Source organism: Amblyomma americanum, chromosome 3 (assembly GCF_052857255.1).
Source record: "Amblyomma americanum isolate KBUSLIRL-KWMA chromosome 3, ASM5285725v1, whole genome shotgun sequence".
Classification (NCBI taxonomy): Eukaryota; Metazoa; Arthropoda; class Arachnida; order Ixodida; family Ixodidae; genus Amblyomma; species Amblyomma americanum.
Genome location: NC_135499.1, coordinates 149996020 through 150010288, shown reverse-complemented (window position 1 = coordinate 150010288; position 14269 = coordinate 149996020). Strand labels below are relative to the sequence as shown.

At 50.3% G+C, this 14269-nt stretch overlaps 1 protein-coding gene across 1 annotated transcript; it reads left to right on the top strand.

The window, feature by feature from the left end:
- The first annotated feature begins 3752 nt into the window (after positions 1 to 3752).
- LOC144123385 (low-density lipoprotein receptor-related protein 3-like) lies at positions 3753 to 13882 on the top strand. The gene is made up of 5 exons (XM_077656227.1): positions 3753 to 3912; positions 5352 to 5566; positions 6660 to 6834; positions 12791 to 12931; positions 13420 to 13882. Exons 1-5 carry the CDS (start codon positions 3837 to 3839, stop codon positions 13689 to 13691), a joined length of 879 nt encoding a protein of 292 aa, XP_077512353.1. The 5' UTR covers positions 3753 to 3836; the 3' UTR covers positions 13692 to 13882.
- Positions 13883 to 14269: the final 387 nt, after the last annotated feature.

Below are 14269 nucleotides of genomic sequence, written 5' to 3'. Positions count from 1 at the left end.
GTCGTAGTACACTGCAAATAGCACTTTCGACGATCGAGCTCGAGTGCAGCTACGAGACGCGGCCAAAGCAGACGAAACTCTCGAAAGCACGCGAACAACGTCACTCCCGAGAGTTCTCGCTTCAAGCGAGACTCTAACGAGAATGCGACCCGCAAGTCGCGCTCGCATGTGTGAACCATGGCCGGTCTCGAGGGGAGCGCGCGCTTCCCTCGAGACCGACCGTGTGCGAACAACTTATAACCTCTCGATACCTTTTCTTCTCTCTCAAAATTATTTGCTTCCTTATAAATCCTCAAAATTAAGTAATTCTACTCGCACCGCTTTGTTTCCCTGATTTCCAATTCGATTTCCTCATGCTCAATCAAATTAAGGATTTTCTTTTCACCCACAATCTTCTTAATTGATAAGCCGTTTGAGATTCGCTTGGATTACAACTTCCCTGTTTGGATCTGCACCAAACCCTGGCCAATCCCCCACCGTGGGTATGTGCCATCATCTTTCAGGCAACAACAACAACTAAAGCCCTTCAAGCTTCATTGAGGGGCGTTATGAATAACGGTGTTGTTGTAACAGAGAAGCTGGAAAATTTCCTGAGACGACAACCTAAATGCAATCGCATTAAAAGCGACGACGAAATCGAATTCAAAGACGCAACGCAACGGGAACGGCAGCTGCCCTTCAGAAGCACTCGCCACCTCCTCACCCCACCTCACTATCTGGCTGCCCCCACTCATTTATTGCCTCCTTCGGGCCACCTCCCCGCCTTGTCTCCACCATTTAAAAACTCCACCCACCGATCATTTAGAAAAATTATTTCGCGTGTGTGAAGCCTCACTAAAGCATTCATTGGAGTAAAAACATCAAAGTAATCACCGAGGGTATATCCAACTGCTATCACAGAGTCACAGCTCTCTGGCATCAGGTTTCATGATCATCCCGTCATTTTTATACAGGTTTATTTCTCAGCTTCTTTTCGGTGTTTTTTATGCGAGGCCCTCAATTGTATTAATTGTTATTGACATGCATAATCTCAGTTGTAGCAGCAGCTCTGTTTTTTTAGCCCTTTGTTCGTATGTCATGTGTAGTGGCGATTTTGCAGTGAATGACACTGGGCGGAGATAGCCATGATTGGCTCTGTCAACTGGCGTTCCTCATTCTCATGATGCATCTTTGATATTCACGTTTGGCTTTATCTTCCAAATCAAACATTCCGACGAGATGTAGCCTTGAGCTGAAGACTCGTAGTAATGAAAAGCAAGTCACGATGCTCATGTACTTGGAAGTACTTGCAAGTTAAAAGGCGCACTGCAGCTGTATATTCAGGCTTGACTGAGCCATATATTTAGGAATCTGGTTTATCTGGACCAGCTGAGGCTGTCCAGAGCTGCAAACTTGCTTGGAAAAATTAAGCACTTAAGTTATGCAGTGCACATCTGTGAACTAATAACTTGGCAACTTTTCATGCATTTGCTACCCCTTGGGGTTGCACCTGCCGATTTCAGAGAGAACTTTGTCATGGCGTTTTCAGATTTCATTTTTCTGGGGGTGAAGTTAAACTAGTGTATACTTCTGCCTTTTTTTTTACAAATTTATTTTCACTAGCAATGACGTCCTGAACACAGAAAGAGTGCAACAGCATGTCCATATGTGCCGATTATTTCGTTTCTGCACTTTTTTATGCTACTGTTGGCATCTATTCATGTACCGTGGGTGAACTGCATTGGAAAAGCACTCCTACCTGAGACAGATTAGGAGTTGGCTGCTTTTTTTTCTCTTTCATCTAAATTGCTTGTTCTGTGATAGAGGGGGTTTTCATGCAGGCCCAATGTAGCTGAGACAGGCGCGGAGTGCAGTCGCAGCTGTTGTTAAACACTTTATTTGCACATAGTTTTAAGGGGAAGGATGATGGGATCAGGCAGAAGGGAGCCCCGGAGACCTCCGCAGCCCACTTGCATGCCGCGACTTGGACGGCTGGATCTAAGCAGCGCGTAAGTGCCGCCATGCACTGTTCCATATTTTCAATGCTGCTGTGTCTTTTCTTTTAACAGATTTGAGCAACCCCACATCTTTAGCGGGAGGTTGGTTAGCTGAGAGCAGAATTTGCATGTACCCGTAATCCGTGTACTTATCTGGGTAAGAGTGCGAATAAATTGTGGGCTGTGGTACGTATACCTGTCTGTTAAAGTCGAGGTGTGTTCAATTGGGCTTCAGTTAGGGTTTTGTGGCCGGAGGGATATTGTTTGCGTGCGAGTTGGCAGGCCTGCGCAAGATCCTGGTGTGGGGTCAGCACGTCCTTCTGAAAGTTACTGCCGCCTCCGTCTTCTCCCTTTACCCGCTACGCTATAGCTCTCGGGCGGGGTGGGCTGAATCGTACTTATCTGGGTAAGAGTGCGAATAAATTGTGGGCTGTGGTACGTACACCTGTCTGTTAAAGTCGAGGTGTGTTCAATTGGGCTTCAGTTAGGGTTTTGTGGCCGGAGGGATATTGTTTGCGTGCGAGTTGGCAGGCCTGCGCAAGATCCTGGTGGGGGGTCAGCACGTCCTTCTGAAAGTTACTGCCGCCTCCGTCTTCTCCCTTTACCCGCTACGCTATAGCTCTCGGGCGGGGTGGGCTGAATCGTTGCCTGAGAGGGAGGAATAAGCGGGTGCCCAGATTATCCTGTGTGTGAAAGGACGAGGTCTCGGAGGATTCTGGCCGCGTTGGGTGTCGCGCGAGCACGGCGTAATTTTGAACGGCTCGTTTGGAGTACGAGATGACGGTAGCGGTTCGACGTAGGGTGAGGGCTAGGGCTATGTGGCCGCCTATTCCGCAGTCTCAGTATTAATGGTACACTGATATCGTTCCTCCGCTGAGAAGGACCTCCTGTGCATTCGTGAATGCTACCGCCATGACCCGCTTTACGGCGTGGTCGGCTGCGTCCGTGTACATCGCCCCAGGGTCTTTGTGGCAGCGTTCGTGTATGTGTTTGCAGAGGTCTTGGCGACGCGCTTCGTGGTATTCAGGGTGGATGTTCTCCGGCAAGGGAGGAGCCAGGAGCTTTTTTTCTAATTTACCTGGAGAGGCTTGTTTTGGGATGGGCTGCGCTCTCGCGATATTCCTATGGCAGCGATAATGCCCCGTCCCGTCGAATGTGCTGTTTAGACGAGTATATTGCGACTAGAGGTGGCCCTTGATAAGTTCTTCCACCGCGTTGTGGATGCCCAGAGCCATTATAGTTTCTCATTAGAGGTGCTCATGGGTCCTATAGAGCTGTCTTATATGCTCTTCTGGTAATTGTTTAATTTGTCGTGATCCATGGTGTAAGCCAGGTTTCATGTACGAGGCCACGAACATCAGTGTCCTGACCTGACTGTTTGGTGTGCCAAGCACTTAATTCTTTAGCTTAGCATTTTTCATCATACTGTTCAATTCTCGGGTTTGTAAGTGGGCTGTGGCTCCCAACTGAAATCCTGAATCCTTAATCCCCATCATTGGCCCCTTCTGAACTTATTCCTTCCTCAGACATTCTCTCATTCGTTTATCTCATCTCTTCTAGGCCCTGGTGCAACGGTAACCACGTTATCCCAAGTCATTTGATATGGTGGTATCTGTAGTATGTCTTGGTGAAGAAAGCTGTTACGGAGAAATTATTGAACAAAAAAAACAGCTGGTGGATAAAATAATATAGGACCGTGTCGATTATATGTAAGTGATGGCATATCAGTTTAAAGATCCACTGAGAGAGAAGAGGAGGAAGAGAGGACCTGCTGCCTGTTAATGCTTTAGATTTGTGTAGCCATGTGAGAGAATATTCGCGCCGACTCTGTGTCAGCGAAGACGGTTGCCCTGCATCCCAATGGAAGTGGCGAAGGGCACCTCGCTCGCGCTGCTGTTCCTGCTGCTACTGCAGGCCCATGGCTGGGAGAATACGCGTAAGCATAATGCCGGGATCGGCGTTTCCAGTCGATTTGTAGCGTGGCTGAGTCTTCCATGAAGCAGCTCTTGCAAGTAAACTCAAACGGGATAGGGCCAAATAGGGCTACCATTCGTTCGCCAAGTCTGCATGCAAATACACGGAATCAAATACGGGTACGCTTATAAACACGGTCTTCTGTCCAAGTAGGACCGCTTGTGGTCCTAATCAAAGCTACAGAGCATGCAAAGGGTGCAACCATGCTCAGCATTTCAGTTTTAGTGGATTTGTGCTCACTCGAATTTTGCTAACAAAAACTGGCCTGCTGTGCTGCGCTACGCGCTGATCTTGGCGAAAGCTGTTGCGTATATTGGGCTGCTACCCGCCTTTTGCTAATGGCGAAGGCCTAGAGCCACGGAGGAAACTACAGCAAAGTCTAAGGTCTACAGACTGTGGCAACCTGGGCTATCGCAACGGACGCACGGTCGCATGTTTGGCGCTGATCACATGACCCGATATGTTCTACGCTCTTAATATGATGGGCCGGTTTATGGATGGCGCTTGTGCGAACTATGCCAGTAATATTAAAAAAAAAAGGTTTCTATGATATAAATGTCTTTTATGTCACGGTGATAACAGTGGGGCGCGGACGTCACAAAACAGGCAATGAATCATGTTAGCTATATACTCCATCTCGGAAGTCGTTTCCAACGCTGTGGATGCTACGGTGATCTGAACCTATAAGAACAGCGCGCTGGTAAACGCCGTCATCGCGCAACTGGTGGCTCCATCCCTGGGAAGGAAAGAACACCACTGTCCAGCTGCTGCTCGCGGGAGGCTCAGCTATATATATATATATAATTATAATTGGTTTTTTGGGGAAAGGAAATGGCGCAGTATCTGTCTCATATATAGTTGGACACCTGCGCAGTATCTGTCTCATATATAGTTGGACACCTGAACCGCGCCGTAAGGGAAGGGATAAAGGAGGGAGTGAAAGAAGAAAGGAAGAAAGAGGTGCCGTAGTGGAGTGCTCCGGAATAATTTCGACCACCTGGGGATCTTTAACGTGCACTGACATCGCACAGCACACGGGCGCCTTAGCGTTTTTCCTCCATAAAAACGCAGCCGCCGCAAAACTCAAAATCGGAAATGATTTGAAATCGGAATCCCTTCTCTCAATTTTCTCGGTTTTGTTGCCAACCGAGAAGGGAGATACTGCACCTTTCCTTCCCTCGAAATCAATTTTAATCTCTACAGTCTCTCTCTATTCCTGTGATTAAGTCAGACACGCAATGCGCATACGCACGCTGGTTCATCGGGTCCGTTTGTAGTGTGCTGATAGTGCGCGGGGCCACGCGCTCCCGTGTTCCCGCTAATTGTAAGTGAGCGAGGTTGTATAAAGACGCCTCAACGTACTACGCTGTGACGTGACCGTGACGTGGCCGTCTCGTTCAGACCTGTTCGGGGACGTGTGCTGGACAAACGCGTCGAGCGTGCTGCAGCTTCAGCGCGGGGACTCGTCGTCGGCGGTGGTGGGGCTGCGTTACCCGCTGGAGACGGCCCACAACTGCAGCTTCGCCGTCACCAGCGACAGCGGCGCTCTAATCGTGGTCGTCAGGCTGCTCAACTTGCGCCGCGATCCCAACGGCACCTGCCTGGACCACGTCACGGTGGGCGTAGTTATCAGCTCTGCACGTATTGTTAAAGGGTACTGTATGTGGAAACAAAATGCTATATGTAAGCAAAAGCGAAAAAAATAGAGCTAAGTGAAGCACACGTGACAGAAGGAGAACCAGCTAGAACTTTACAACATCGCTTATGTAATTTGTTTACAGCGGAGTGAATTATGAATTTTAAAAAAAGCAACAACGCATGTGCACGAAGACTATAAACACAGAAAAAGAGATGAATTTCGCGCGGCAAACAAATTTTCTGACAGCTCAGGATGAGTTCTTGCTCATTATTTTGTGAAAAATTTCAATGCTCTTAAACACCTCATGTTACTGGCCATTAAACATCTCATGTACAGTGTCGTCCACTGTTAGTACGAACACGGTTCAGCGTAGCCGGGCTCCACGGAGCGCGTGCGCATCCGGCGCGGCCGCGCATCGAAGCGAAGCGACGCAGGCGCACAGGGGCCTGGAGGCAGTGCTTCGTGTAGCCTGGTATACAGCGCTGGAGCTCCTTGCAACGTGATCCCGCCTTGTAGCAGACGGCGTGAGCACTCCAGCGTAGTAGCAGACGACACGAAGCGCCGCCTCCAGGCCCCTTGTGCTCCTGCTTCGCTTCACGGCCTCGCTGAGCCATGTTCAGTGGAAGACCCTGTACTTGGCGTCCGAAGGGCGTGAAGTGTTCTTGCTACGGGTTCCCCACAAGGCTGCTTGTTCACTTGACTACGCAAAGCTTCAGCGAAGGTTTCCCGAAAACGCAAAAGTTGTAGATCTACCTATTCCATGCACGGTTGCTGACTATGGTACGGCCCCTGGGAGACCGGAGGTGCTCATCGCACAAAGTCCACAAGCAGATTGAGATTGAGAGACGGGGCCGTAGCGTTCTGGCGCGAAAGACTTAGAGGGAAGCGTTGAACATTCGTTCTGCTATGACTAACATCTTTTCCACTACTCTGTTTTTTATTTGCACCGCAAGTAAGCGCATAGCTTGTCGCTCAGTCATGCCTCTGGCGCATCCTTTGAGTGTCCGCTCAACGAATGCGATTGACGCCCCATGTCGCCGTGGTTGTGAGCAGACTCTTCTGTGTCGCAGTTGGAACAGGGTCCCGGCCACCCGCTGCTCTTCGAGGGGCCCCGGTGCTCCACCGTTAAGGGCGACACGATGCACGCCCTGGCACGCGGCGTGGTCCGCGTTCGCCTCCAGGTGACACCCCCTGTGGAGCGCATCTACACGGGCCTCAACATCGCCTTCACCACCTTTCTACAGGGCGAGTGCTGCAACCGCGTATACGCACTGCGTACACTCTAATCCAAAATTAACAGAGTAAAATGAGACTAATTGCACCAATTAGTCCATGCGACGAACGTGGAGCGGTTGACGTCCCTTTGTATGTGCTCTAAGAGGGAGTACGTATACGGTTGGCCTTTTGAGGGACTAATAGTTGTGGCAATGCAGTTACACCCAAAGGACTTAACCATGTGCAACTTTACTTTGTAACAATCATGGCCATCACCGTCACCAACAGACGCATAGAGCTTCTATAGGAATTCAAGACGGGGAACTGCGCTGCAGGGCAGGACGTTGGCGAACTAAAAGCATGACTTGCTAAGTCTGCAACTTGCCCTGCCTTCAGTTTTCATTCTTGTTGTCTTATAGACAATTTTCACGACCTAGAGGGGGCGCTGCCGTTGATCCAATATGGCAGCGCTACGGATGACCGCTCCCGGGATCAGCCTATATGTGTGGAATCGCGCTTGTTTGAAAATTTCACACACAAAAAAACTCGCGCTTATTTGTCGATGGAAACAACTTCACGAGAGTTAGCCTCTTTTCTCGAGGGCGTAAATGAATAAACGAGAAACAACGAAGAGATCACTGTCTGGCGTTTGAAATCTGCCGTCGTAAAGGGGGAGCGGGAGCGCACTTCGGGGGGTATTTAAAATCAATTACATCAACGATGAATTTTTTGCTTTGTGTGAAGGGAAAAACCAGGAGATCCGGGCGAGGCCTATAAATTGTCACTTTAGCATGCTGTTTCCACAAAGCAACCTAAAAATGATTGCTTATCACTTTTTCTTAGACTGGAGCTGCAGCAAATAAGTACATAGATTTTTTATTGTGTGTACAGGTGGAAAGCGAGACCAATAACGTTGCCTTCTTCCACGAGCTGTCTTCTCGGGAAAGTTAACGGCACTTTGTGCCGTAAGCTTTTTTTTTTGTGCAGTGGATGGAAGACATGTAATTTACGTAAGGCAGCTATGATACCATTATTTTCGTTCAATTTTATTCAAATCTTCCCGTCCGTCTGTCTCTCTGATTCCAGCGACAGAACGAGTGCATTGGGCTATCGAAGTGTGCAAAAATAACCAGAGTGATATTGAAAAGATATTACAGTATTAGTACACCCCTTCGTGTATAAAAAAGCACCACGTAACCACAGAAATATGCCGGCCAGTGGCACGGAGAAAGTTAATTGGTTTTTTGGGGGTAAAGGAAATGGCCCAGTACCTGTCTCATATATCGTTGGACACCTGAACCGCGCCGTAAGGGAAGGGATAAAGGAGGGAGTGAAAGAAGAAAGGAAGAAGAGGTGCCGTAGTGGAGGCGTCCGGAATAATTTCGATTACATGGGGATCTTTAACGTGCACTGACATCGCACAGCACACGGGCGCCTTAGCGTTTTTCCTCCATAAAAACGCAGCCGCCGCGGTCGGGTTCGAACCCGGGAACTCCGGATCAGTAGCCGAGCGCCCTAACCTCTGAGCCACCGCGGCGGGTACGGAGAAAGTGTCCCACAAAACTCAGCGCTCTTGAAGTATGCCCGTTAGTCGCGTGTGTTCGGCGATTATTAACATATAACGCCTAGAATTTATATAAGCGTGTCTTGCCCGGGCAAATCATCTTTTTTCAGATTCACAGTCAGGGTGCCTGGTACGAACTGGGCTGTCATAGTCTTGCGAGTGTTTCACTGCTGCGGGGTAACCTCCGGTTCGCGTGCTCTCTCTTATCAGAAAAATCTCTGGTACCAGAAAAATCACGCAGTGACTCTCAGCGGCTGTTCTATCTCTTTAGCTTGCAGACGTCTATGTAACAGCGCTCCTAATGTCTGAGTGCGCCAGCCGCCGCGGTGGCTCAGTGGTTAGGGCGCTCGACTACTGATCCGGAGTTCCCGGGTTCGAACCCGACCGCGGCGGCCGCGTTTCGATGTAGGCGAAACGCTAAGGCGCCTGTGTGCTGTGCGATGTGGGTGCACGTTAAAGATCCCCAGGTGGTCTAAGTTATTCCGGAGCACTCTACTACGGCACCGTTCTTCCTTTCTTCTTTCACTCCCTCCTTTATCCCTTCCCTTAGTGCGCTTCAGGTGTCGGCCGAGATGTGAGACAGATACTGCTCCATTTCCTTTTCCCCAAAACCAATTTATTTTGCAGCGAAGCGCTCAGGCAACGGAGCAAACCGCTCGTCGATCCTTCTGAGACATAGTGCGCGGCGTCGCCGCAGCTTGGCGTCGATGTGAAAATCGCCAACAATACAGTTCCGCGTAGATATGGTGCACTAACTAGCCCCTGAACGTGCGTTCTTGAGCTTCTAGAAAGCTGTGTATACAGCCGCTCCATGTTCACGTGCGGCGTAACGAACAGGTATCTCAATCTGTTGTAACATTTGCCCCACGCAGCTTAATCTCTGCGACGTTGCTGCAGCGTTTGTTTAATTGCATTGGTTTACTATTTTGTAACGCATTCATAAGCTGCGCTCGGAAATATAACCGCGAATTCTGCGCGAACAGTGGACTTTGCGGACGGCCTGCTCCATAATGCGTATTATGACTTCGTCCGATTTATCCGATTATCGCTTCACTGAGACATTGATTGATATGAAGCTAGCTGGTCCGTGTTGAAATTAAGCAGTAGTGATGAAATTGTCGGCAACGCTCTAGAAAGGATCGACGAGTCAGAGTCGTGCCTCGTCTATTAATATCTGCCCCTTGTCCGTATTATGTGGCTCCAGATGAGAGAGGTGCGTACTGTATCGCACATTCATGATTACTGCTGCCACGACCTTTGCCTTTCTCTACGAAAAGGAATCAAAAGCGTGTTGGTTCGACCATTAAGGACACGTGCAGAACGTTCGCGCCACTACTTGCTTCGTGCTTGGGCCACGCGCAACTCGGTATAATGCAGAGAACGATAGGGCGGTGCACAGGGAGCTTGCGAGGAGCGCTTCATGGAACGGTAAATTTTTGACCCATTTCCAGACACAGCGGCCCGTAAACTGCATGGCCGCTCTTTCAGCGGTGTACAGAAGCAGTGCCACCGCGCTCATGCGCGCGTGAACACTGCATCTACCACACAGCCTGCTCTTCGCATCAGGCCATTCGTTCAGGGTCGTTAGGCAGCTTTACTAGCCGTGAAACTCACCTAAAGATATATGGAGGAGCAGAATCGGCGACTGCGAGAGGCGTTAACAGTGCCTAGACGGCTGCATAGCTCTTCCATGAAAAGATCCCTGCTAATGTATAAATTTTGCTGTGTTAGGAGCGTCGTGATGAAAACGTTAGTTAAACAAAGTTATGCATCGAGTGGACGGTTATTCCGCACGTCTGTTGAGCATGTTCTACAGGACGTTAGCAAGCCGGTGACCTCTGAGGCCATGTATGTACGATTATATGGGCCCACCCCAGCCCGCGCTTGACGCCCTTATTACAGAATCAGGATTTCGCGCCGCCCTATTGAAATTACGCAATACCGCTCCCGGAGGCGATCAAAATACCAATGCAGCTATCGAAAGCTTGACGATGCTTCCATTTCTGACATAGTCAACTACTTTAACGAAAGCTGGGAGGCAGGCACTCTCCCTGCCTCGTGGAAGCATGGAAGAATCATATTTGTTCCAAAACCCCACAAGATTATCGCCCTAGAAAACATCCGCTCCATTTCTCTTACATCCTGTCTAGGCAAGGCCTTCGAGCACACAATTCTTGCTCGGCTAACAACGTACATGGAAGACAACCACCTTTTTCCCCACAGTATGCTCGGCGTTCGTGCGCATCTATCTGCGCAGTATGCCCTACTACAAATTACGCATGACGTGCTTGATGATAGCATCCCCCACCACATTAAACATATCCTGGCAGTTCACCTTACCAAGACATCTGACAAAATTCGACACGATGCCATCTAATGGGAACTGCAGGCTCTACCAGTATAGGCTCTAAAACCTACAACTATGCTCGCGCCTTTCTCTCGGGCCACGCTGCCTCCCTGCACACAGATCAGATTACCACATTCCTTTATACACTTGGAGAGCTCATAATCCCTCAAGGGGCGGTCCTTTCTCCCCATTTCTTTAACATTGCTCTCATCCGCCTAGCTCACAAACTGGCTCTAATCCCACACCTGAAGCATACCCTGCGCGCTGATGATATTACCACATGGATCACTCATGGCTCTGACGGGAAATTCTAGAAACTCTTCAGTTAGCAGCAGATACCATCTCCTCTCACGCGTCATCCATCGGGCTCTAATGTTCCCCTCTAAGTCCGCGCTCTTCCTAATTAGACCAAAATCTGGCGCTAACTCGCCCATCCAAATCGCTTTAAAAGGATCCCCTATCCCCATCACACCCGCCCTCCGCATCCTTGGCCTCCACTTGCAGGAACCTGGAAGAAAAGAACATACACTTAAAAGACACAAGGCCCCCACGCAATCCGTGTTGCACCTTCTAGGCCGAGTATCCTCCCTTAACAAGGGTTTAGAAGCGGACAACATAAAAGTAGTGCATGCATTTGCACTTAGCCGCATTCTATACGCAACCCCACATCTCAAATTGAACCGCACGGAAACCGAACGCGTGAACACCATGATCCGCCTTGCGACTAAGGCAGCCCTAAACCTACCTCGTAGCACTAGCACAGCCAAACTCCTTGCACTACGCATTCATAACGCCATTCAGGAACTAGTTGACGCGCACCTTCAGACACAGTACCTTAGACTTGCCACGAGCGCCACTGGCCGCCATATACTCTCCTCCCTTCGCACCAATATACCCGCTAACCAGTCAATCCTTATAGCCATCTCTCGACTCGTCCATACACATATAGTTGTGAAACCCCTTCCTCGAAGCGTCCATCCCAAATATCATATCCCTCGCTGGGTAGCTCGCGCTAATGCCCTCCATAAGTATTACGGGCAAGCCCACGATGCCATCTGCGTGGACGCCGCATGTACAACGCATGAAGCGGTAGCAGTTGGCTACGATCCAACCCTACCCCCGAACTCACCGTCTTCCCTCGGGCTCTACGGCTGAGGAGGCAGAGGGGGCCGCTATCGCCCTAGCCCTTGCACATTCGGACGCTCAATACATCTTCAGCAACTCTAAAACTTTGCCGGAGGCAAGATTCACACCCCTGCCTGACAACTGTTGAACACCTCTAACCAAAATTTACAACGCAGGGTGGGGCTCCAGCATGGGTGCCGGCTCACCCTGGAAACGAGGCTGCCGATAAATTGGCCCGAGGTTTGATTTGCCGGGCTCAGGACAGTCTCGATCCAGGATTCTCGAGGGAGCGACGCACACCTTTGCAGAGCTCACGTAAATACCCCGTTTGGACCGTCGGACTTACCCCCCCCCCCCCCTCCTCGACCCTCTCTTACGAACTCCCAACGGATCCTCTTCAGACGCCTCTAGACCTGCTCTCTGTCATCCCTTCAGCTTTTATCCCACTATTGTGGCATGCCCCCTGCATGCTCCCTATGCGGTGACCCTCACGCCACATTCTCCCACATCCTTTCCGGCTGCCCTGCTGACCCTCCCTCGCCGGGACAGCCCGGCACGCCATCTAGAGCTGAAATGACTGGGAGGTCCTGCGCACGTCTGCAGACCCAACATCGCAGCTTGCTGCGGTGACTCGGACTGCCGACGTCATGTCCCGACATGACCAACCTGATGCAGTGCGGGACCGCGCAGTGGCCCAGGGACCCAGTAGGGACTAAAACTCACTTGCAGAAAACAACTTTTTATTTCTGTCTGTCAGCCCTGTATGGCGCGAATCTCTCTTCAAAATTTTGAATAGACGACTTCGCCCCCTAATCGCAAAACGCCGGGCGCTGTAACTTTATGAGCGACGTATACGAAGTTCTATAATATTACGCAGAAATTTTGTGTCCAGTAGGAAAGTGTGTTCGTCCAACGTGCGGATAATGTGCGTTGTATACCCGCCTGTGCAGGCAACCACTGCGACTCGAGGGACATGTTCCGTTGCGCCAGTGGCGACGATGTCTGCATCCCTCGTCGGTGGACCTGCAACGGCATCAACAACTGCGGCGACGAAAGCGACGAGCCGAGGCACCTGAGCAGCGAGCCCTGCCGTCAGTATATAATAGTGGTTTTCGAGGAACGGAAATGGCGCAGTAACTGTCTAGCGTCTCGGTGAACACCCGAACCGCGCCGTAAAGGAAGGGAGGAAGGGGGAGCGAAAGAAAGAAGAGGGAAATATCTGCCGTACTGGAGGGCTCCGGAATAATTTTGACCACCTGAGGATTTTTAGCTTGCACTGACATCGCACAGCACACGGGCGCCTTTTGCGTTTCTAGGCGCTCGTGTGCTGTGCGATGTCAGTGCACGTACTATGGTACGAGAAAGGCTTTAATTGGTACCAGAGTATTACAGAGCGTCGAAATAATCGGCAAACTGCTCAATTCCAGTCGTTTTTTTCTACGCTGTGTCCCAAGAGGTACTTGTCACGGTGACTCTGGGGAGGGGTTATGGCCGAGGTTAAGCGGTGGGGGAGAAGTTAGAATTCTATATGTTCGGTCCACACGTTCAACTGTGCGCTGGCCCTGCCTGGGTGCAACAGGAGTCGATCCGGGAAGCATCTGGGGTCCCGTCGTGTTCACCACACTCCTGGTGGCGTTCTTGAGCGTCCTGCTGTACGTCGCCGTGCTCGACATCTGCATGGCTCGGGTGTCCTTCAGCACCACTAGCAGCAGCACCACCAGCAGCACGGACACGAGTGCCAGCAGCGACGCCACCAGCGGCGGCAGCGGTCCGGATCGGGCACTGTCACCTGTCGAGGACAACGACTGCGTCATCCTTCTTGGGAATGCGGAATTGGTGGCACGGGTGTGACGTCACAAGGTGCTGCCGGGTCGATGGTGGGCTGCTTGAACTGATGGACTGGAAAGGCTGCTGTTCGCTCATAACCCCAGACATCCGAATCTAGGATTTTCGTACCATTCACATTTAGTTGTTTTAGCTGGTGTTAGAATGGACTCGTTTAGTCCATGAATACGTTGAAATTCACACACACGACGACGGAGAACGAGACACTTTCCTGTTATTTTAACTTTGATAGTAAATGATTCATGGTCAAACTGCATGCGCCAAGACTGTGCGTCGTTGCGTCGAAGTCAAAGCCGGGATATTGGAGGCTTTGTGCACGCTTGTTTGTCATTTGGGAAAGGCGCCTCTGTTATATCACGTACCAAGTGCACATTACAACGGAATTCGTATCTCTTCCATATTAGGTGTCCTATCACACTGCTCCGAAGTTCTGCTGCCACAGATAGTGGCATTCACAACGTGCACGTTGCAAACCAAGTGAGCGATGTCTTGTACATGGCCGATGACGCCAGTGACGAATGTTTCATCGCCATACGCTAAGCACGGGGGTAAAACGTGGCGATGAGGTCGTGCTAGCCCTCTAC